The 25686-nt window shown below is 39.9% G+C and overlaps 1 protein-coding gene across 5 annotated transcripts in view; it reads right to left on the bottom strand.

The window, feature by feature from the left end:
• Window positions 1-4826: 4826 nt before the first annotated feature.
• Window positions 4827-25686, bottom strand: part of LOC110502979 (regulator of G-protein signaling 17) — a 32712-nt gene continuing 11852 nt past the window's right edge. For 4 of the 5 annotated variants that reach the window (XM_036960804.1, XM_021581334.2, XM_036960802.1 and 1 more), the window contains 4 exons: window positions 23389-23519; window positions 10846-10917; window positions 8623-8854; window positions 5928-8287 (listed from right to left, as the gene is read on the bottom strand). In XM_036960804.1, the coding sequence (XP_036816699.1) occupies window positions 8099-8287; window positions 8623-8854; window positions 10846-10917; window positions 23389-23519 (624 nt within the window). In that variant the 3' untranslated portion in view covers window positions 5928-8098. Of the gene's footprint in view, window positions 4887-5927; window positions 8288-8622; window positions 8855-10845; window positions 10918-23388; window positions 23520-25686 lie in introns of those variants that run through there. The other variant, XM_036960803.1, reaches the window with a different exon arrangement.

The following is a 25686-nucleotide window of genomic DNA, read 5'->3' as shown; positions in this document are numbered from 1 at the left end:
ACACAATTGTCATGAATGCCTCTGAGGTAAAATGTGTGTGTGAGGGTCCTCCTTCCTACTCTTTTGCTAACTATCTGTAGTGAGAGACCGGTTTATATCTATGCCGTTCTATATCAATGACGGTTTCTCTGTCTGGTCACAGCCAGTTCCATAAAGTGAGGTAAGGGATGTATGGAAGATGTAGAAGAGCAAGGACAAAAAGGGAAAAAAACTTAGAAAACATTATGGAGAACATTAAATGATGGAGAAAACCTGTCCAAACTATTATTTTGCTTGCGGAGAATAGGTAACCAGTCCCAACACTCTGTATAAACATACAAAAATAAGGCAAAATTACTAGACCCATTTTTAACATGGCAGTGTGGGATCCATCTTACAGCAATTGTCTGGCTTGTATATGTTTTAATTAACTATCCAGCATTGCAAACATCTGTTTATAACAGGAGGAGGAAGCAAGAAAAGTTTCCTGAAAAATACTGTTGGCTGCAACTGTGTTAAAATGCTGTACAGTAAGTGTAATGTTTGGTATTTGTAAAATAATTTCTCAATGATATGAAAGTAAAGTTCCAAACGTTTCCAAAACCACATCACAAGCAGGGATAATTAATGTTTAGACAGAGCATCAGGACTGGTGACATTCCCCATTTAGACAGAGCATCAGGACTGGTTACTTTCCCCATTTAGACAGAGCATCAGGACTGGTTACTTTCCCCATTTAGACAGAGCATCAGGACTGGTTACTTTCCCCATTTAGACAGAGCATCAGGACTGGTTACTTTCCCCATTTAGACAGAGCATCAGGACTGGTTACTTTCCCCATTTAGACAGAGCATCAGGACTGGTTACTTTCCCCATTTAGACAGAGCATCAGGACTGGTGACATTCCCCATTTAGACAGAGCATCAGAACTGGTTACTTTCCCCATTTAGACAGAGCATCAGGACTGGTTACTTTCCCCATTTAGACAGAGCATCAGGACTGGTGACATTCCCCATTTAGACAGAGCATCAGGACTGGTTACTTTCCCCATTTAGACAAAGCATCAGGACTGGTTACTTTCCCCATTTAGACAGAGCATCAGGACTGGTTACACATCCCGTGGGCAAAATAATAGTTTTGATGGGAGCCAAAAAGACTATATAATAGACCTTTGTGGCCGGGAACAAGATTTAGGCCTACAGGATCATGTTAAACTAATGGTGTTGAGTTAAGCAGACATTAAATCATCAAAATAGTACAATACCTGATTAACTAGTCTAGCAGTTAGTGCTCTGGTGGGTAAAAAACAAAGACTCTCAGTCGAGATCAGGGCCTGAATCACTGACAGACACCTGTGGTGGTAATATTGACAAATAATATTTTGGGTTGAAAATAGCCTTTGTTTCTTTGGTAATCCCTGAAAAGCCTCATCAATGTACTGTATCTTTGTAGATGAATGGATATTGAAAATCAATTGAAAGATGAGATGGAAGTGAGGTATGGATGACACAATAGAATACAACATCTGTGTGGTCAATAGACAAACTGGTGGAATCTAATGCTGTTACCACATTATTTCAATATCATTTTGTCAACATGATTACACTAATGTGGGAAAGTGATCAACATTTGCCTTATTGTGAGTGTTGGTCTGGAGACAATCTTACAGAATAATTCTAAATAGTTTTTTATGAAGACATGGTAGATGACACTTTGCTTCATACGCTCTAAAACAGTCTTTATAAACTCAAAGGTGAAGTAAGTCAATTGTATGTAATTTAATGAAAAGACAGTATTGAGTTTGTATCCGTTTGGACAACTACACTGCCTGATTGTCAAATCTGGACGCATATAATATACCTGTGACAGAAAACTCTGTCATTGCCAATACCCCAAATCATTCTACAATTTATTTTGACAGTAGAAGTAGTACTCTATACTACTGCACAAACCCAGCAAAGCATGTTCAGTAATATAATTTATTTCAATCAATGTTTGTGTGGCAGGGTGACCGTGAGTCACCACTAATGTCCCCCCGTGAACATAACAAATGGTTATGATGGAGTTTGAGGAAAGAGAATTATTAAACAGTTTTAGCTCTTAGAGGGAAAGAAAATGGAGCAATGAGCAAATGAAAAAGACAGTGTTTATAGGCATGGCCCTCTGAAAGCAAGTACCCAAGCTCTCTCAGTATCTCAATATAAAGCATACCCAGTGGACAACCTGTTTTCTGGTTATCCCTCAGTCATGGCACACGTCACCATCATGCCCTGCTTGGACATAGTGATGTAGTACCACATTTCATCTTAAAAGGGAACACTGACATCATATTTCAGGCATCTTGTTATTACTGAACATAATTATTGAGAATGTTATAGTCAGCCAGTCAATTGTAATATCAGTTAAGCTCAAAATATCATTATTCATGTGTTATTAAGGTGTTAATGTTGTGTGCAGTCACATTACGTTATATCTAATGTTTGACCACGACAACCTGGCTCTTGTACATTGGGTTCATTGGGAAAGCAACCAAGAGGTAGATGTTTCTGTTCTTGTGATTTTTACATATTTGTTAAAGTTCCTAAAATAGCCCTTCAACCTTTGAACTTGACTATGAAGAACCCTTGGAAACAACAGACAGAAACTGCCTCTTGATTGTAGAAACAGTTGTACTGCAAATAATACGTACAGCAATGAGGACGTTGAAGGGCTCCTTGGATAAAGAGATGCTCATGGGCCTGAAAGAAAACACTGAATGGATAATAAAGCCTCCATGGATGGAGTCTCTGACTAGTCGATCTTACAGAGTGAACTGTCATCTCATAACACAGCCACAGTTCTGACAACACACATATTTATTTGTATTTATCAAGTGTTGTTTTTTTTCATCACGAAGGCATATACTATTTTCTCTGTATATTACTTGTTATATATTTATATAGAAACAAAAATAACGGTACATTTTTGCTGAATAAGATTGAAGAATACCAGCAAAGGGCAATGTAAACCATGTTCCATCAAACTTAGCTAAAAAGGTAACTTAACCTACCCTTTCCCACATTTCAACAGTAACATATTTGCATAGGCAAAATGAGATTAGCCCTTTTAACAGTGTATTTCCTGAATTCTTTATATATCTAAAAATCTTTTTCCAGTTGAACACAATTAAACAATCAAACAAACAAAAAAGTAAACTAGGCTATTCATCCTAACGCTCAATACATATTTTCTGTGCACATTTTGTTTACAGTGTTTTAGGCTTCAAGTAGATCTAAAAACAAAGTGTACATTGACAACTAGATGTGAAATAAAGGAACCAATATGAGAGGTAGTGAAAACACTAATGACACTCTTAAAGGAGAAACAAAGCAAATAAGGCCAATGCTTCTCTAAATCACATCAAATATGACACTTTAGATCAAATTCATTCCCTGTCAACAAACCTCTGCCACCTTTCAAAGCCATTCATTCTGCATTGAAGTCAACATTTGAACAGATATGACACTATGGCTATGATACCGCCTCGTCATGACTAGTTAAATCCTTGTTGAAATGCCAGTAGAATTAACAACCATTTCCTTCCATGGAGTGAAAATAATTAGCTACTCAAGAGTCAAGACAAGACAATACACCCAGACAACACAATACTACTCTTCACCCATCGTAAAATGTTCATTTTCAAATCATTCAGAACCATTTTCCTACCCCCAAAAAATCTGCTATTGGCTTCTCTTGTGGAACAATTGCTCACCGTACAAATGTAAACTTGGTTTGATTGCACCATAATTTCAGTGTCTGGTTGGTCAAACATTGTGAAGTTACAGCTGAAATAACATCTAAACTGAGCAAGTAATTATTTTGTAAAATGTGAGTTGCCATTAATAGAGCGACATAAAAAGGTATCTTCTAACCACTGTGGTGCATGCATACTGGATCACTTTTACTGTGTCATTCACTCAAAATATAACATCAATGTTCTCTGCACTGTATGCAAACACTGTTCAAATATTTCTATAAAGGTAGCTGAATGTGAACTAAATATAGGGAATGTTAGAATATAGTTGGATGTTCAAAATGGCTGATATCATTAGGCTATGCTATATGTTCATTTTTATGACTACAAAAATGGAAATACTCTACATCTGATCCAATTGCACTTCAATAACCTACAGTATATGGGCTTTATTAAAACTGGCCTTGGCACATGAACTTCAGGTAGTAAGACCTGATGGCAGAATGATGTTCTTACAAAACAGTGGTTTCCATGACACCTGAATATCATTACCCACCAGTGGTGATAATACACACAACTCTCACAATATACTTTACTCACAGACCTCTGCACATCAACAGGTGACAAAGGCCTACAATAATTTGTCTATCTTTAAAAAAGAAAAAAAAGAATGCACAAAATTTGAATTGAAAATACGGTACCAGTCAAAAGTTTGGATACACCTTCAAGGGTTTTTATTTTTATAACAATAGTGAAGACATCAATACTATGAAATAACACATATGGAATCATGTAGGGTAAAAACATTTTTTTTTAAATTTAAAGTTAAACAAATGAAATATATATATATATATATATATATATATATATATATATATATAATATGAGATTCTTCAAAGTAGCCACCCTTTGCCTTGATGACAGATTTGCACACTCTTGGCATTCTCTCAACCAGCTTCACCTGGAATGCTTTCCAACAGTCTTGAAGGAGTTCCACATATGCTGAGCACTTGTTGGCTGCTATTCCTTCACTCTGCGGTCAACTCATCCCAAACCATCTCAATTGGGTTGATGTTGGGTGATTGTGGAGACCAGGTCATTGGATGCAGCACTCCATCACTCTCCTTGGTCAAATACCCTTACACAGCCTGGAGGTGTGTTTGGGGTCATTGTCCTGTTGAAAAACAAATGACAGTCACACTAAGCGCAAACCAGATGGGATGGTGTATCGCTGCAGGATGCTGTGGTAGCCATGCTAGTTAAGTGTGCCTTGAATTCTAAGTAAATCACAGACAGTGTCAACAGCAAAGCACCCCCACACCTCTTCCTTCATGCTTCACGGTGGGAACCACACATAAGAAGATCATCCGTTTCCCTATTCTGTGTCTCACAAAGACACAGCAGTTGGAACCAAAAATCTCACATTTGGACTCATCAGACCAAAGGACAGATTTCAACCGGTCTAAAGTCCATTGCTTGTGTTTCTTGGCACAAGCAAGTCTCTTCTTATTATTGGTGTCCTTTAGTAGTGGTTTCTTTGCAGCAATTCGACAATGACTCATGCAGTCTCCACTGAACAGTTGATGCTGAGATGTGTTTGACTTGAACTCTGTGACGCATTTATTTGGGCTGCAATCTGAGGTGCAGTTAACTCTAATGAACTTATCCTCTGTAGCAGAGGTAACTCTGGGTCTTCCTTCCCTGTGGCGGTCCTCATGAGAGCCAGTTTCATCATAGCGCTTGATGGTTTTAGCACTTGAAGAAAGAAATCAGTTATTGAAATTTTCCAGATTGACTGACCTTCATATCTTAAAGTAATGATGGACTGTCAGTTCACTTTGCTTATTTGAGCTGTTCTTGCCATAATATGGACTTGGTCTTTTACCAAATAGGGATATCTTCTCTATACCCCCCCTACCTTGTCACAACACAACTGATTGGCTCAAACGCATTAAGGAAAGAAATTCCACAAATTAACTTTTAACAAGGCACACCTGTTAATTGAAATGCAAACCAGTTGACTACCTCTTGAAGCTGGTTGAGAGAATGCCAAGAGTGTGCAAAGCTGTCATCAAGGCAAAGGGTGGCTACTTTGAATATTCTCAAATATAAAATATATTTTGATTTCATTACATGATTGCATATGTGTTATTTCATAGTATTGATGTTTCACTATTATTTAAAAAATAAAAACCCTTGAATGAGTAGGTGTGGCCAAACTTTTGACTGGTACTATATATTTTAGACCTACAGTATATGTTCATGGGACATTAAAAGGTAGACTCAGCGATATGATGTCGACACAGAAAGTAAACAGCATAGTGGGTCAATTTCCACAACAACTAAGAGCATTGAAGCGCGAGGCTCAACTTCCCCACTGTTTTGGTCCCCTGGCTACCACGCTATAAGAGCGGGAACTGAACCCATGCACATGCACAGATACTGTGTGTGACTGTGTAGGAGAACATCTTGCATCTCGCTCATTGCAATATCTACGGTGGCGATGTCATTTCGCTGAGTCTACCTTTACCATATTTAAAATGTTTGATACGTGTGTATCTGGACGGCAGGTACACACATTAATGCATGCCGGCAATTTTAGGAAAAATAACAAATTGTCTCAAGTCTCTATTCACCTCCCTTGGCCATCCCTGGGAAGCAGAGAGACTGTTAAAGGCATGGGGCTCAGTGATGTTCCAAGCATCTTACTGGCACCTCGCTAGCCAGGCTGAAATGGACAATCAGCAGTAGAAACAAAATAGCAAAGTGTTCTCCTCACCCGTTTCGTAAAAAGCTGAGGGATTGGGCTGGATAAATTTAACCACTCAAATTTATAAACAAGAACAATAGATGCAAGGACTGACCATGCATGATACCAACATGACAGTTTGAACCATGTTTGAGGCTCTATGAACCATGTTTGGAGGCTATACAGTGTTTGTTTACATTGTTTACAAACATTGGAGTAAAACAAGCTTCTATTTTGGGTATTGATGGTGGACAACAGTTGAACTAAGCTATGAGGCATTTATAAATTATATTCTTCAAGAATCAATGATCATTAATTTATTATTAATTTAAGTCCAAAAATGAATGTAGCAATTGCTGATTGCCCCTTTAAAGACAGACACACACACATCTGGTGAACAGGACTGTAAACCTCCAAACCACCTCCATAGAAAACACGATTCCACCAGGCCTCTTCTGCTCTCAGCTGGGCTGTTCCTTAGCTGGCACTGACCCCCTTCAGTCTAGAACTAGCTACAGCTTTAAAACCAGAAGCCACATAGGCATACTTCCTAATTCCATGTCTCTGCAATGCAGACCCCTCTTAGACCTCATGGATGCATCAGACATACCGCCATCTCATACTTGACCTTCCAAACCAAGGCTTGATTACTACCATTTATATTATATGCAGTAGAAAAATGAAAAAGTTTACAGTTCTCTTTCATTTGAGAGCTTGAAAGTATTCATGATTTATTGTCTGAAACTAATTGAATGTTTGATTTTTTTTTTTTCTCCAGCAATGATTCCAACCTCTGACATAACCTGTGCTTCTCTTAGGTTGAGATGGTGAGGGAAAGACAGGTAGAACTGTACTGTGTTTACTAAACTGTGGTTGTTACCATAACAAGCAGCGCTTGTGCCGCCTTTTTCTTGTCAAGGCATTGTGATTTCCCGTGGAAAGTCATGTTCATTAGATATTTAGCTGCCCGACCACAATTCCAGGCCTCCTTCTCTTTTAGAGTTGTAAAGAAGGAAGGTGCTTGGAAACTAACACTGCTGTAAAACTTTCAACCTTCTCAAAATCAACAACTGCAAGCTAATTGGCAAATATCGATATTCCCTTCACATAAAACATCAAGAGCTTGACAGGGAAATCCCTAGGACAGAAGAAAATACATCTCATATTCAAGAACCTTTGCTGTCCACTGCTAACATACCAAGCCAGTGTAGAGTTAATTCCATTACCGTGTCACATGCAAAGTCAGTGATTTTCCTGCTCACCACAGTCAACTCTACAGCTATCTTAAAAAGGGCATTGTTTTTGTACTGTAAAAAGTCTGAGGCATGGGACAGAATTTGAGAGAGAAAAATAGAGACCAAGAGAGAGAATGAAAGAGACCGAGCAAAAGGAGAACTCTCAAAAGTACAGTACAGGAACAATGGGTCTACCCTTCCTTTTGTTTGTCTTTGTAACAGTAGCCTGAGGAGCTCTTATCTGCAGTTAAACCAGGAACTAACCCTCAGGGCCACCTGCGAGCAGACAATTGAAATTGCTTAAACTATTCATTATTTTCTGGTTTTCAAAAAAGGAAAATATCTAACCCCGTTCTGGCACCTGATTGTCTTTCTGTTTTGTTTGTTGGGGGGTGGGTTACTTTAGGTGTCTAGGCAGGAGCTTCTCTTGCTGTCCAGAAGGTCTCTGTAAACAGAGGAGTTGAGGAAACGGGGGTAGGAGTCTCTGTGCATCAGGGTGTAGATCTGCAGCTGGGCTTCCTCGTACATCACGTTGTTAGGCTCCGCCAGGCTCAGGTTGATGCCTTCCCTCACCCGTGAATCTAGGCTCACCTGGGGGCAGAGGAGGGGGAGAGAACAGTGACAATGCAATCACTCAAAGAGCTACACGGTCATGTTATCAATGGAGATAAGCTCACCTCCCACCTCCTCCTCACCCACTTTGAGATGGGGGTTTCAATATGTCTTGGAATCAGACCTGGGTCAAATACATGCATGTCAAATATAGTCAAAATACTTGGGTGTACTTGCTTTCATTTTCCACAACGGAACCAAAGGAAGTCCCGTAAGTGCAACTCTAAAGTAACCCTAAAGCTCAATCCAGAAACAATGTGATACTGAGTAATACTAGGTACCAGTCAAACTGCTTCCAACCTGATGCCTCCTACCTCTTTCGGTGATAGAATGGAGACGTAGTCCTCATAGATGATTCTGGCTTTCTCATCGATCGCTGTCGGGTCCGTCTCCTTCTTCAGCTCCTCACAGGCCAGCCAGAACAACAGGTTCTCTTCGCTGTACTCAGAGCGCAGAAATTCTCTGAAAATCTCCCTGCCTTCTGAGGAGCGCATCACCAGCTCGAAGCTACGGGCCCAGGCCACCACCTCGTCTAGAGTGGGTTGCCTAAACAAACGATACCAGGAACCCAGTGTCAGCAGTCTGGACTCTCACGATACACAGCAAAACAAACAGATTAGTGTGCTTGTCAGCAACAATGTCAGAACTGTTTCCCCATACTTATTTTATTACCTAACTTCTTCCCAATTACAGTGAATTCAACATGTCAATACCTTCCACAAAGATGAAGTCGATCTCTCCTCCACTTTGAGCCGGGAGAGATTGACATGCATGTCATTGATGTTGTCTCTCTGTGTACATTTAAGGACCAGCCGTGCTGCCCTCTTCTGGGCCAATTGTATGTCCCTCTATGGGGCACTTAATTTTACAACTGGGCAGTAGTCCAGTTGTGACAAAACTTGCTTTATAGATAGCAATATCAAGAAAGCAGAGCAGCGCTTATTACGGACAGTCCTCTCCCCAGCTTAGCTACCATTGCATCAATAAGTTGACCATGACAGTTTATACTCCAGGGTTACATATTGTACTGTAAGACACATCTGCAAGTCGTCTCCACCTGAAGATTGATAGCCAGGTGGAGTGATTTGGAAAAATCCATTGTTATAGCGTGAACATTTTGAAATGACTAGCACTTGGCAAATATAGATCGGTCTAAGCAGACATGAAGAGACTGCAATACATACTTTGGTTAGCCACTGTAACCAACCAACTAACCATTCCATTTGGCTGACTTGTCCATGTACTAACAGAACACCTTAGTATGCTCCTAATTACTAGTGATTGGGTAAAACATTTGATAGTTACATCTCGCAATATTATTTTTGGACGATATTTGACTCCAAGTACCCATATGTATTTTTATCTTATAGCTTGTTCTCCATCTTCTTTTTAAATAGTGAGTCAACAAGTTTTCAGCGCTTTCATTTCCATGACTGATCAAAACTCACAGTATTGAATTGCAATACATATCGTATCGGCACCTGAGCATGGTGATCATTTCATATCGTGAGGTCCCTGGCAGTTCCTAGCCTTACTAATTACCAGTTTGAACGGGAGCATTTTTGTCAGGACTTGTTTGACCTGAGAGTCATGGCAATTATGTGCAGGCCTTTCTGTTATGTTCATGTCTTAATCAACAAAACATTATTTCTATTATTACAGTAGGACCAGGTGATCGGGCCAGAAATCCATCTAGCTAGAAGAACAACATGAAGAATGAGCATTCCAAGGTAGAGCCTAAGGTTGAATCCCGTGCCATGGCCCCAGTCGTGTGAGAACAGTATTTGGCTCACAGTTGTCTGAAGAACCAGACAGACTACATCGTGTAAATCCGGTTGAATGCTGAAATCCAACAATACTACATATCACACAAATAATAAGCACACAAAACACTGCAGAGCTGAACCCTATACTCTATATAATGGACCTGCTCCTTTGGGGTGGATGGAAATGATGTCCTCAGTTAACAGCTGTTTCAGTCAAATAACTGAAATCGTGGGAGAGGTGGAGAGAAAATAAAACTCATGCTCTAATTGGCTAACACAGCAAACGAGTGAGCAACACACAGGAATAGATATTGACACAGCAGCAACGTAAGGAGAGAAAATTAAATGGGCCAAAGCAGTAAATTGGGCAAAATAATTAGACTACAACATTACTGGCATGGATTCTGGCAATTTTTTTGCATGCAATAATAAAATAATTTCTGCCATCCTTTCTTGAGGTAACCTGTCCTAATGTCTATGTACAATGCCTGCAAAAACAAGGAAGAACAGAAGTGACCAATAGCCATTAACTTATGTGACAACACGAAAACAAAAACTCTTTTCCCTGTCTGGCACTAACACTTTAACTTGTATGTTCCTGACTGTTTTGACTGTCACATGGTTGTCTCACCCAGCTACTTTCGGTTGAATGACTGTAAATTGCTCTGGATAAGAGTGTCTGCTAAATGACCAAAAATGTGAAACGATATCAAAACAATTTGGTATTTTCTCAGAGACATCCTAAGGAAAAAGGCATAGCTGGCAACGTACTGCTCTTCCGTGGCTTCAATACTATCCATTTTAGTGCATGTCCGTTCGGAACCCTCCATGCGGTCCTCATTCCTGGAACAGGAGAAGTAGAAAGAGATTACTATTGCTTTCAAACAGTTTCCATATTCAAACATACTTATTCATATGGCAGTCTAAATGTTGTATCTTTGTTGAAACTACTGCCTAAGAGCAGGTATGCATTCTTCTAAAAACCAGTGAAAGTTTGACATGAAAACAACCTGTGTGGGGAGTGAGGCTCCCTGCTATTTACAGTGCACAAAACCTTTACAAAATCCCTATGCAGGAAATGTACATGTTAAACACATGTTGGATACACAATAACAAACTATTGTAACACAAATTTAATTGCAACACATTAACAATGCATTCCGCCGGTCTTTCCTTTCACAAAAACCTGAAAAGCTAGTTTGGAGGTGCATTCTTTCTGTTCCTAAATAGTTTACAAATGTATTGGAAAGAGGTAATCAAGTCATTTCACATGCCATGCAAACGGTATGTATGCACAGCAAATTTCAGATAGGGATGTATTGGAGAAACAGCTTGTTTATATGCCACTGTGTAAATACTGCTATGCAGATTTGACTGACTTGAGCTTGGATGTAGCCTAGTATAGGCCTATTGTTTCAGCATGTGTCATACGATCATTACTTTAACACTAAACACCCCAAAAATTGTGATACACAAATAGACAGACATCCATTTCCCTCCCCCCAAAAAACCTTCAGTATCCCCGATGAAGTCAGCAAGTTGATTTAACTACAAGTATTTAACAAATGAATAACAAGTAAAGAAGTGAAACCCAAATGGGATGTGTAGCCTATAAATCTACACATTTCCCGGTGTTTAGCCTTCACAGTATTGAGATCTGGGCAATAACGCGAAAATATATCAACGTTAGGGATGTAAAAAAAAAAATAATAAAATTTTAAAAAACACTTAATAGTATCATGAATTTTTGTTGGCTGTGTTGTTTTTAGTTTTACTTATATTGCTGCATGAGGGAGTCTGGCGCTCTAATGCTGCCACTGTGGAGGGGATGAGATGGGAGCAAACAGACGAGAGGGATGCCGAGGCAACTTGGCTACAGCCAAGACTAGCTAACTTGTAGCAGCTACAATGTTATTTATCATCCCAAATAACAGTGCTTGTCTTGACTGGAGAAGCTATAGCTATCTAGGCTAATTGAGGCCACATGCTGCGCTTTCTCCCCAACCCCATTCCAATAAAACAACTGCCTACCAGTTGGTTGCTCGGTGTAGCCTACACTAATTTCGCTAACTTTTAATTTCCTAATTTCATTCCATCTTGCATTGCATTAGTGAACACTCCACAGAGCATATTTGTCGCTTTGATTGGCTAACATAAACAAGCTACACACAAGGGTTACCGTACAGTGCACGTCATAAAAACTACAATGAAAGGTGTTTTATTAAATAAAATGTAAAATGGCATGGTATATCCTTGTACAGTGCATTCAGAAAGCATTCAGACCCCTTGACTTTTACCACATTGTTACATTACAGCCTTATTCTAAAATGGAGCAAATCGTTTTCCCCTCTCAATCGACACACAACACACCTTAATGACAAAGCAAAAACAGGTTTAGAAATTTGAGCTTTTTAAACAAATGTTTTTTTAAATACAAGACTCATATCACATTTACATAATTATTCAGACCCTTTACATAGTACTTTGTTGAAGCACCTTTGGCAGCAATTACAGCCTCAAGTCTTCTTGGGTATGACAATTAAAACACCCACTCCTGCATTGTCTTGGCTGTGTGCTTAGGATTGTTGTCCTGTTGGAAGATGAACCTTTGCCCCAGCCTGAGGTCCTGAGCGCTCTGAAGCAGGTTTTCATCAAGGACCTCTGTACTTTGCTCGGTCTGAGAGTCTAAGTGCATTTTGGCAAACTCCAAGCGGGCTGTCACGTGCATTTACTGAGGAGTGGTTTCCCGACTGCCCACTCTACCATAAAGGCCTGATTGGCGGAGTGCTGCAGAGATGGTTGTCCTTCTGGAAGATTCTCCCAACTCCACAGAGGAACTCCGGAGCTCTAGGAAGAGTCTTGGTGGTTCCAAACCTCTTCCATTTAAGAACGATGGAGGCTACTGTATTCTTGGGGCCCTTCATTACTGCAGAAATGTTTTGGTACCCTTCCCTAGATATGTGCCTCGACACAATCCTGTCTCTGCGCTCTATGGATAATTCCTTCGACCTCATGGCCTGGTTTTTTCTCTGACATGCACTGTCAACTGTGGGACCTTATATAGACAGGCGTGTGCACCTTTCCAAATGATGTCCAATCAATTGAATTTACCACAGGTGGACTCCAATCAAGTTGTAGAAACATCTCAAGGATGATTAATGGAAACAGGATGCACCTGAGCTCTACTTTGAGTCTCATAGCAAAGCGTCTGAATACATATATGTAAATATGATATTTCAGTTACATTTTTTTATACATTTTCAAATGTCTAAAAACCTGTTTTCACTTCATCATGATGGGTGTGTAGATTGGTGAGGAAAAACATTTATTTAATCAATTTTAGAACAAGGTTGTAATGTAACAAAATGTGGAAAAAGTCAAGAAGCCAGATTACTTTCCGAATGCACTGTATGTAACAATTTCACAAGGAACGTTTTATTTCATTTAGAAGAAGCCTTTCAGTGTTAAAATAGGCCTATATATATTTAATGTTTTTGCTTGCAAAAATGATACTTGTCCCTTAATCAGTATTTTTCTCAGCAATTTCCGAGGGTCTCCATTTGGAAAGCTTGCTTTCTAGAAGTTATTGTGTTAGAAAGTTAGCTAGCAGTTCTCAGCTGTTAGCAGTTTCTTACTGGCAATAACAACGGATGACTGCCATTACTGCATTATTTACTGTAACAAATCAAACATTAAAATAGCCTTAGAGAAGCTACAGCAAAAATCCACACCGGTGCGTGGATCAATACATGTTTCATACCAACTGAGCTTTCAGCTCTCCTCCCCAAACAAAGCTGTACTGTATCTTTATTTCAAATGGGGGGAAATGATGTCATCAAATGAACTGACTGACTGACTAGCTGGGGAGACCACGGCCTAAACCAATAAAAAAAGTGTCTCCTCTTATTAGCCTGGCTCTTCCAATCACAGGAAGCTGGGCCTGCAGAATATGATCTTGGATCCCCATCTAATATATGGGAATTCCAACAGACACTGGCTTAAGGGAGGTGCCAAATCGCATAGCTGCAGGGAAGTACAGTGGTTGACACAGACACAGGGCATAGCCATAGTCAGATTGGATTGACTTCTCCATCTCTAATAGCAGATTCCTAGTGCCATGCAGCTAACTGCTCCTATAATCCTCATGGGCTTCTGCTTCAGGTATAGTCTCTTGACACAGCAGCGTCTTTCCAAGAGCTTCAGATGACGAGTTCTTCTTATGTGCTTCCGACTCATGGACAGCCTCTTGTAACAGCAGCGTTTCTCTAAGTGATGAGTAGTTCCTCTTCTTTATATCAAAATTGTATAAATTAAACTAGCCATGGTCCAGTCAAACCTAATAAACCTAGACTATATCATATTTGTTTACAAACTACAGCCTGTGCACTTTGTGGACCTACACTACCGTTCAAAAGTTTGTGGTCAATTAGAAATGTCCTTGTTTTTTAAAGAAAAGCACATTTTTGGTCCATTCAAATAACATCAAATTTATCAGAAATACAGTGTAGACATGGTTAACGTTGTAAATGACGATTGTAGCTGGAAACGGCTGATTTTCTATGGAATACCTACACAGGCGTACAGAGGCCCATTATGAGCAACCATCACTCCCGTGTTCCAATGGCACATTGTGTTAGTTAATCCAAGTTTATCATATAAAAAAAGGCTAATTTATCATTATAAAACTATTTGTGAGTTAGAGTAAAGACTCCAAATGGCCAGAAAAAAACAACTTTATTTTGAAACTCTATCTATTCTTATTCTGAGAAATGAAGGATATTCCATTCGAGACATTGCCAAGAAACTGAAAATCTCGTACAACTCTGTGTACGACTCCCTTCACAGAACACTGCAAACTGGCTCTAACCAGAATATAATAGAGATAAGTACATTGGTGTCTAGTTTGAGAAACAGACACCTCACAAGTCCTCAACTGGCAGCTTCATTAAATAGTACCCACAAAACACCAGTCTCAACGTCAACAGTGAAGAGGTGACTCCGGGATGCTGGTCCTTCTAGGCAGAGTTGCAAAGAAAAAGCTATGGATGCAGTCCAAACACTTAAAAAGACACACCCTCGTCCCTTGGGGGAATCCCCGTCTCCATCTTGGAGGGTGGTCCAAATTATTAGTCAAACAAGGGACGTTTGCAACGTAAGCCCCTCAGCACTCCTTTTTAGTCGGCTTGCAAGTGTACAATTATGTTCACGCCGGGACCTGAAACTCCCCATAATTCAATTTGCGAAGAATGTACATCCGCTAAGAAAAGTCCACGAAAACTTAAAACAACATGAATGTAGAAGTCAACCTACAAGTGTAAGTAAAAATTTATGCAAATAAGTTAGAAATTGTGCTATTAATGCACATGACGGCACAAACACGTCTCGTAAGAAGTCAAGTTTCTGCTAGGCAGGCTAACTTTAGCCAATTAATTTGCTAGCTATCATACAGAAGACATATTAAATATATATTTATTAATATACAAGTAGACATGCACTCAATTGACTGTAGCGCATCTAAAGCAACCACAAGCTACAGGTGGCTGAAAACACAATCATCACGGGATGAACGAGTGACGAATTTCCAGCCAATGGCGGTCCATTTAAAAATCATTCATTCCTCCCTCACCCCTTGCCCTGCAAGTGTATACTCGTTAGACGTCATCAGAAGTGTCCACTTCATTTGAGGGCTGAGGGGACAGGGTGTCTTTTAAGAGTTTGGACCAAATCCCATATCTCAGATTGCCCAATAAAAAGAAAATATTAAGATGGGCAAAAGAGCACAGCCATGGACCGAGGAACTCTGCCTTAGAAGACCAGCATCCCGGAGTCGCCTCTTCACTGTTGACGTTGAGACTGGTGTTTTGCGGGTAACTATTTAATGAAGCTGCCAAGGACATTTCTAAGTGACCCAAAACTTTTGAACGGTAGTGTATGTTATTCTGAAAGCATCTACCAGTGACAGGAAATTACTACAGGAACCCCCCCACCAATCAATTGAATTGAGCCCTTCATGCAGCTAGGTTCCAGGTTGAGCACTAAGCATTCAGAAAACCCCTCTTAATCTTCATCTGTACCCATATATGGCATGTCTCTTCCTACATTTGTTATCTCCCCTTTAACTGCAAGTCGCACAGTGGTCAATATTAGCATCTTCATCAAAGTATCCTTTGTGCTGATATAATTGAGCTCACCAGCCACAGGCTCTTACACATGCTGAGCTGACTCTAAATATACATGTTCGTCACAGCTGTTTTGCATGTGATGTGAAGATAGGCTGGCTGTTCCTAGACTAGATGAGGCCTCCATATTATTGGGGAGATTTGTGGGGGCTGCATGTTAGAAACAGGGCCATAGTTCTGTAGACCTATATTGTGGGTTCACTGTCTAAGACTGACTTGGCTGCGGTGGAGTCCTCAAGCTTGCTTTGTTCAGCCCCCATCTTCCGCTTACAGTAGGTTCAAAAGATTCAAACTAGTCACTACAAGTTTACTTCATAAGTTGGGCCCACTTCATATTAGGGCTGGGCGATATGGCCAAAATATCATATCAAGGTATTAAAAACAAAATTTGACAGCATGATGGTATTTTATGCTTTTGAATAATAAGTTGTAAACTTGCTTTATGAGTAGTGAGTGATTTTCAACCAAAAATAATTTTCTGCATTTTCATAAATTTCTTTATTTCCAGCACTAATTTCAGATAATCTGGAGGTGGCACGATATGGGCAAACAATCTAGGCCTTGTTTTTAACCACTTGCGATTTAGATCAAAATACTTGGGTGAACTGTTGGAATAATTCTATAGTTAGAATATAATAGTGGGCACTTTGAATAGTGTTGTTTGACATGACAACGAATGAAAATGCCAGGGAGTTACTGTGACATGGTAGGAACCAAAGTGTTCATAAGTGTTTCCTTGGTGACCCTATAATCTTTGGCTAAATGTAATGTTTTCTCATGCTACTTCATGTAATTAACATATTCATGCTTTTTGTATTCCTATATGATATTGAAGATACTGTTGCACAGAAATGCTGATTTAGGTCTATACCATCACTGGTATAATCAGGCTGTTTAGCTAATTACGTTTGCTCTGACTCAGTACATTAGCGGCTAACACAATTTTGGCCCAACTTGCTAAGAAAAGACAAACTAGCTATTTGCAGATGTAAGAAAAAGACTAATAGTGTAATTCATTAATTAAGAAGCGAAGTGAAAACAGCATCGTTGTCATGAACATTGTTGCATGTGCTGCACTGACCATGCAGACTAGAGGTCGATCGATTATGATTTTTCAACGTCGGTACCGATTATTGGAGGACCAAAAAAGCAGATACCGATTAAATCGGCCGATTTTCTTTATTTGTAATAATAACAATTACAACAATACTGAATGAACACTTTTTTTAACTTAATATAATACATCAATAAAAACCATTTTGCCTCAAATAAATAATGAAACAGGTTCAATTTGGTTTAAATAATGCAAAAACAAAGTGTTGGAGAATAAAGTAATATTTGCCAATATGCAATATGTGCCATGTAAAAATATGTGCCATGTAAAATATGTGCCATGTAAAATATGTGCCATGCAAGAAAGCTAACGTTTAAGTTCCTTGCTCAGAACATGAGAACATATGAAAGTTGGTGGTTCCTTTTAACATGAGACTTCAATATTCCAAGGTAAGATGTTTTAGGTTGTAGTTATTATAGTATTTATAGGACTATTTCTCTCTATACCATTTGTATTTCATATACCTTTGACTATTGGATGTTCTGATAGGCACTATAGTATTGCCAGTGTAACAGTATAGCTTCTGTCCCTCTCCTCGCCCCTACCTGGGCTCGAACCAGGAACACATCAACAACAGCCACACTCGAAGCATCGTGCTCCACAAAAGCCGCGGCCCTTGCAGCCCTAGGGGAATAACTACTCCAAATCTAAAAGCGAGTGACATTTGAAACGGTATTAGCGCACACCCAGCTAACTAGCTAGCCATTTCACATGGGTTACACCAGCCATCAGGCTGATAGGCTTGAAGTCATAAACAGCGCTGTGCTTGTGAAGAGCTGCTGGCAAAACGCACGAACGTGCTGTTTGAATGAATGATTACGGCCTGCTGCTGCTCAGTCAGACTGCTCTACCAAATCAGACTTAATTATAACATAACACACAGAAATACGAGCCTTTGGTCATTAATATGGTAGAATCTGGAAACTATCATTTCGAAAACAAAACGTTAATTATTTCAGTGAAATACGGAACCGTTCTGTATTTTATCTAACGGGTGGCATCCCTAGGTCTAAATATTCTTATTACATTGCACAACCTTCAATGTTATGTCATAATTACGTCAAATTCTGGTAAATTAGTTCAAAAATGAGCCAGGCAGCCCAACCTGTTGCATATACCCAGACTCTACGTGCAATGAACGCAAGAGAAATGACACAATTTCACCTGGTTAATATTGCCTGCTAAACTGGATTAGTAGTTATGACTAATGATTATGATTGATTGTTTTTATAAGATAAGTTTAATGCTAGCTAGCAATTTACCTGGGCTTCTACTGCATTCGCGCAACAGGCAGGCTCCTCGTGGAGTGCAATTGTTAGAGCATTGGACTAGTTAACTGTAAGGTTGCAAGATTGGATCCCCTGAGCTGACAAGGTGAAAATCTGTTGTTCTGCCCCTGAACAAGGCAGTTAACCCACCATTCCTAGGCCGTCATTAAAAATAAGAACGTGTTCTTAACTGACTTACCTAGTTAAATAAAAAGGTATTTTAAAAAAATATATATATTTAAAAATCAGAAATCGGCGCCCAAAAATACCGATTTCCGATTGTTATGAAAACTTGAAATCGGCCTTAATTAATCGGCCATTCCGATTAATCGGTCGACCTCTAATGCAGACTGAATGCAAGTGTCTCGAGGAACAACAAATGCACTCCTTGAGTGACAGGGGGCCAGGCTCGGTCTGTGTGTAAAGCATCATGGAGACAGAGAGCGGAGAGAGATGACTCAAGTAGAGAACTATAAAAATGGACGTTACACACAGCGTATCACATTTTACAAACCAAACATTCAAATACCTCTGTAGAAGGTAAAGTAAAAACCCAAACTGGTCCATGCATTAATACTGGTATATCGTAAAATACGGTATACCGGCCAGCCCTACGTGATATTACGTGCTGCTAAAATATTTTACTTACATCATGGTAGTTTTAGAATATAGAATTTAGAATAACATTATTACACAATAGAAGTACTGTTTTTACAGGATAACACATCCTTATAGCATAACACATCCTTATAGCATAACACATCCTTATAGCATAACACATTCTTATAGTATAACACATTCTTATAGTAGCCTTATAGCATAACACATCCATATAGCATAACACATCCTTATAGCATAACACATCCTTATAGCATAACACATCCTTATAGCATAACACATTCTTATAGTATAACACATTCTTATAGTAGCCTTATAGCATAACACATCCTTATAGCATAACACATCCTTATAGCATAACACATCCTTATAGCATAACACATCCTTATAGCATAACACATCCTTATGGTAGCCTTATAGCATAACACATCCTTATAGCATAACACATCCTTATAGCATAACATCCATATAGTAGCCTTATAGCATAACACATCCATATAGCATATAGCATAACACATCCATATAGCATATAGCATAACACATCCATATAGCATATAGCATAACACATCCATATAGCATATAGCATAACACATCCATATAGTAGGCTTATAGCATAGCACATCCTTATAGCATAACACATCCTTATAGCATAACACATCCTTATAGCATAACACATCCATATAGTAGCCTTATAGCATAACACATCCTTATAGCATTACACATCCATATAGCATAACACATCCATATAGTAGCCTTATAGCATAACACATCCTTATAGCATAACACATCCTTATAGCATAACACATCCTTATAGCATAACACATTCTTATAGTATAACACATTCTTATAGTAGCCTTATAGCATAACACATCCATATAGTAGCCTTATAGCATAGCACATCCTTATAGCATAACACATCCTTATAGCATAACACATCCTTATAGCATAACACATCCTTGTAGCATAACACATCCTTGTAGCATAACACATCCTTATGGTAGCCTTATAGCATAACACATCCTTATAGCATAACACATCCTTATAGCATAACACATCCTTATAGCATAACACATCCTTATAGCATAACACATCCTTATAGCATAACACATCCTTATAGCATAACACATCCTTATAGCATAACACATCCATATAGCATAACACATCCATATAGCATAACACATCCATATAGTAGCCTTATAGCATAACACATCCTTATAGCATAACACATCCTTATAGCATAACACATCCTTATAGCATAACACATCCACACAGCGTATCACATTTTACAAACCAAACATTCAAATACCTCTGTAGAAGGTAAAGTAAAAACCCAAACTGGTCCATGCATTAATACTGGTATATCGTAAAATACGGTATACCGGCCAGCCCTACGTGATATTACGTGCTGCTAAAATATTTTACTTACATCATGGTAGTTTTAGAATATAGAATTTAGAATAACATTATTACACAATAGAAGTACTGTTTTTACAGGATAACACATCCTTATAGCATAACACATCCTTATAGCATAACACATCCTTATAGCATAACACATCCTTATAGCATAACACATCCTTATAGCATAACACATCCTTATAGTAGCCTTATAGCATAACACATCCTTATAGTAATAACACATCCATATTGTAGCCCATCTCCGCATTGAGTACCGCTTCCCATTGAAGCGTCTCAGTGCAGGTGTGCAAACCTAGGATCCTTTTGGATCATAATTATATGGACAGGAGGAACTTGTCCTGATGTGTAGAATGACAGTTTCAAAACGATAGTGTTTCTCAAGTCGTTCTGCCTTTGCCTTTCTCAGGTCAGTAATGCACACTAGGGATAATGTGCAATGCAACTGACTGGCAGAACTCTCAGAAGTTGTGTTCCAAACATCAGTTGCCTCCAAACACATGACATGTTCCCTCTACATCCAGGACATCAAAGAGTTTCTCAAAACCCCAGAGTCTTCACAATAGATCATGGATGTTGATGGATGTATTACTCCAGGCTAATATGAGAACAGACTTATTCTAAGCCCTAAAATATGATTTCAAATATTATATCATTTGTAGTCTAAGAGCTTTGTTTATAACCTTTGATCAGTTTGTAAATATATTAAATTACTGTTTGCTGATTTTGTCATCGTAAACTTCACCCACTTTATGTAAATGAAAAGGACGGCTTATGAATACAATAATGGGATGATGTGCTACAACCAATGATGTCCAGTAAAATGTACAATGTTCAATTCACATTAGCTCCACAGAAAGAGGAAGAGTATTAAGCATTAGTGATGGTGAAAAAAAAACGAGTTACATATTGCAATATTATTTGTGGACAACATATCTCTCGTCTCCCTGCAGCAGACACACAGTGAGCAATATGTTTGGAACAGAAATCCCAATATCGAATCACAATATAGAGTACCAGTCAAAAGTTGACACACCTACTTATTCAAGGGTTTTTATTTATTTTTACTATATTGTAGAATAATAGTGACCCCATGAAAACTATGAAATAACACATAACGAATCATGTGTTAAACAAATCAAAATATATATTTGAGATTCTTCAAAGTAGCCACCCTTTGCCTTCAAGGCACACTTAACGAGCATGACTACCACAGCATTCTGCAGCAATACGCCATCCCATCTGGTTTGCGCTTAGGGGAACTGTCATTTGTTTTTCAACAGGACAATGACCCAACACACCTCCAGGCTGTGTAAGGGCTTTTTGACAAAGGAGAGTGATGGAGTGCTGCATCAGATGACCTGGCTTCCACAATCAACAGACCTGAACCCAATTAAGATGGTTTGGGATGGCCTCCCGGGTGGCGCAGTGGTTAAGGGTGCTGTACTGCAGCGCCAGCTGTGCCATCAGAGACTCTGTGTTCGCGCCCAGGCTCTGTCGTAACCGGCCGTGACTGAGGTCCGTGCGGCGTCCGGGTTGGCCTAGCGTCGTCCGGGTTAGGGAGGGCTTGGCCGGTAGGGATGTCCTTGTCTCATCGCGCACCAGCGACTCCTGTGGCAGTCCGGGCGCAGTAGCGCACTAACCAAGGTTGCCAGGTCATTGTCCTATCCTCCGACACATTGGCTGGCTTCCGGGTTGGAGGCGCGCTGTGTTAAGAAGCAGTGCGGCTTGGTTGGGTTGTGTATCGGAGGACGCATGACTTTCAACCTTCGTCTCTCCCGAGCCCGTACGGGAGTTGTAGCGATGAGACAAGATAGTAGCTACTAAAACAATTGGATACCACGAAATTGGGGAAAAAAGGGGTAAAATTCAACAACAAAAAAACAAAAAGATGGTTTGGGATGAGTTGGACCGCAGAATGAAGGAATAGCTCAGCATATGTGGGAACAAGGCGGTTGGAAAAGCATTCCAGGTGAAGCTGGTTGAGAGAATGTGTGTGCAAATCTGTCATCAAGGCAAAGGGTGGAAGAAGAATCTAAAATATATGTTTTGATTTGTTTAACACTTTTTTGGTTACTATGTGTTATTTCATACTCTTACTACAATGTAGAAAATAGTTAAACTTTTGACTAGAATCGTAAAAGTCGCAACATATAGAATCATATGAATAACAATACATACAGTACCGTGAGTCGCAATAAATACAGTATCGTATCGGCACCTAAGTAGAGCGATAATATCGTATCGTGAGGGCTCTGGCAATTCCCGGCCCTAGTAAGCAGTAGTATATGGGAGTGTCTTTTATTAAATTCTTTCCCCATGCAGCAAATAATTGGTCTGAAACATTGTTGATGCACCCATAGTACTGAAAACACTGAGGGAAGAAATACCTACAGTATTTCAGCATTCATTACCTTGATCTCTACACAATGTGATTGGCCTAAATACTGGGTGGATAAAGGCAATAATGTATTAATATGGGTCATTTTGACTTAAAGGGGGGACAACTCCCTCTAGTTTACACTACTTTTCCCCCACTTATATCAAAACATTTTTGATATAAGCAGGGGTAGAGTAGTGAGGTTGAAAGGGATGTGGTCATGAAAGTAATGATTCTCATTCAGTCTATAGCAGGGACTTCAGGTTATTTGGAGAACCATGACATATTGAAAATGGAGGAGACATGGGGACAGAAACCAGAAAGGGAGGTTTGACGTACCAGAGGCATTTACAACAACCACACCAGCACATGCAGCAGTTGTTGGGTCGTGGGTGGCCAGGCGCCTGGGGACGTCCTTCAATGTGTGGCTGCTGCCGTTTTCTCATGTCAACTCCGCTTAAACTTCGGGGCTATGGAGGAAACCCAAACAAGTTGGTTAGGGACAATCCTATCTTCCTCATAGATGGATGAATATCACAACATTGGTTAGGGATAGTGATGCACTGATATCACATTTTTGCCCGATACCGATATCCGATATTTTCCTTGCCCCAAAAAAAAACCCGATACCGATAACCGATGTTGAACATTTTAGCGGCCTTTTAAGCATTCCAGTACAGTTAAATAGACACACACACAGACACAACGGTCTAAGGCACTGCATCTCAGTGCAAGAGGCATCACTACAGTCCCTGGTTCAAATCCAGGCTTTCCAGGCTGTTCACCTAAATTACACTAGGCAAGTAAGTATAAGAATGTAAGTATATCATTGTCACTACCTCCACATGCAAAGACGTGACCATGAGCAAAGAATAATGTTCTGTACTTCCACAATGACAAGGAGGTACTGTCTAGAGTTTACTAAGCCTGTATGTGAGTAAAGGTTATATAGCCTACTAGGTCTATGTGTGAGTAAAGGTTATATAGCCTACTAGGTCTATATGTGAGTAAAGGTTATATAGCCTACTAGGTCTATGTGTGAGTAAAGGTTATATAGCCTACTAGGTCTATATGTGAGTAAAGGTTATATAGCCTACTAGGTCTGTGTGTGAGTAAAGGTTATATAGCCTACTAGGTCTATATGTGAGTAAAGGGTGTATAGCCTACTAGGTCTATATGTGAGTAAAGGGTGTATAGCCTACTAGGTCTATATGTGAGTAAAGGGTGTATAGCCTACTAGGTCTATATGTGAGTAAAGGGTGTATAGCCTACTAGGTCTATATGTGAGTAAAGGGTGTATAGCCTACTAGGTCTATATGTGAGTAAAGGGTGTATAGCCTACTAGGTCTATATGTGAGTAAAGGGTGTATAGCCTACTAGGTCTATATGTGAGTAAAGGGTGTATAGCCTACTAGGTCTATATGTGAGTAAAGGGTGTATAGCCTACTAGGTCTATATGTGAGTAAAGGGTGTATAGCTCACTAGGCCTATATGTGAGTAATGGGGAAGAAAACAAGCTTGCCTAAAAGGTTGCAGCGCAATAGCTGTGTGAAATTGACTACAGCTCAGCGTTCAACACCACAGTGCCCACAAAGCTCATCACTAAGCTAAGGACCCTGGGACTAAACACCTCCATCTGCAACTTGATCCTGGACTTCCTGACGGGCCGCCCCCAGGTGGTAAGGGTAGGTAACAACACATCTGCCACGCTGGTCCTTAACACTTGGGCTTAGTCCCCTCCTGTACTCCCTGTTCACCCACGACTGCATGGCCAAGCACGACTCCAACACCATCATTCAATTTGCTGACGACACAACAGTGGTAGGCCTGATCACCGACAACAATGAGACCTGGCAGTGTGGTGCCAGGACAACAACCTCGCTCTCAATGTGAGCAAGACGAAGGAGCTGATCATGGACTACAGGAAAAGGAGGGCCAAACATTAACATTGTCGGGGTTGTAGTGGAGCAGGTCAAGAGTTTCAAGTTCCTTGGTGTCCACATCACCAACAAACCAAGACAGCTGTGAAGAGGGCACAACAAAACCTATTCCCCCTCAGGAAACTAAAAAGACTTGGCATGAGTCCCAAAGGTCTACAGCTGCACCATCGAGAGCATCCTGACTGGTTGCATCACCGCCTAGTATTGCAACTGCTCGGCATCTGACTAAGGCACTACAGAGGGTAGTGCGTATGGCCCTGTACATCACTGGGGGCAAGCTTCTTGACATCAGGGACATATATACTAGGCGGTGTCAGAGGAAGCCCAAAAAGTTAACAACTCCAGTCCCCAAAGTCATAGACTGTTCTATGGGCTACCTCATGGCAAGTGGTACCGGAGCACTAAGTCTAGGACCAAAAGGCTTCTTAACAGCTTCTACCCCCAAGCCATAAGACTGCTGAAATATGAATCCACCCAGACTATTTACATTGACTGACCCCCCCCCCCCCCCCCCCCCCCATTTGTTTTTACATTGCTGCGACTCGCTGTTTATCATCTATGCATAGTCACTTTACAAATTACCTTCACTAACCCTGTACCCCCGCACATTGACTTGGTACCGGTACCCCCTGTATATAGCCTTGTAATTGTTATGTACATTGATTGTGTTACTTCTTGATTGATTTTTTATTTTTTA

This window comes from Oncorhynchus mykiss, chromosome 23 (genome assembly GCF_013265735.2).
Source record: "Oncorhynchus mykiss isolate Arlee chromosome 23, USDA_OmykA_1.1, whole genome shotgun sequence".
Classification (NCBI taxonomy): domain Eukaryota; kingdom Metazoa; phylum Chordata; class Actinopteri; order Salmoniformes; family Salmonidae; genus Oncorhynchus; species Oncorhynchus mykiss.
This window is presented reverse-complemented; position numbering and strand designations above follow the sequence as displayed.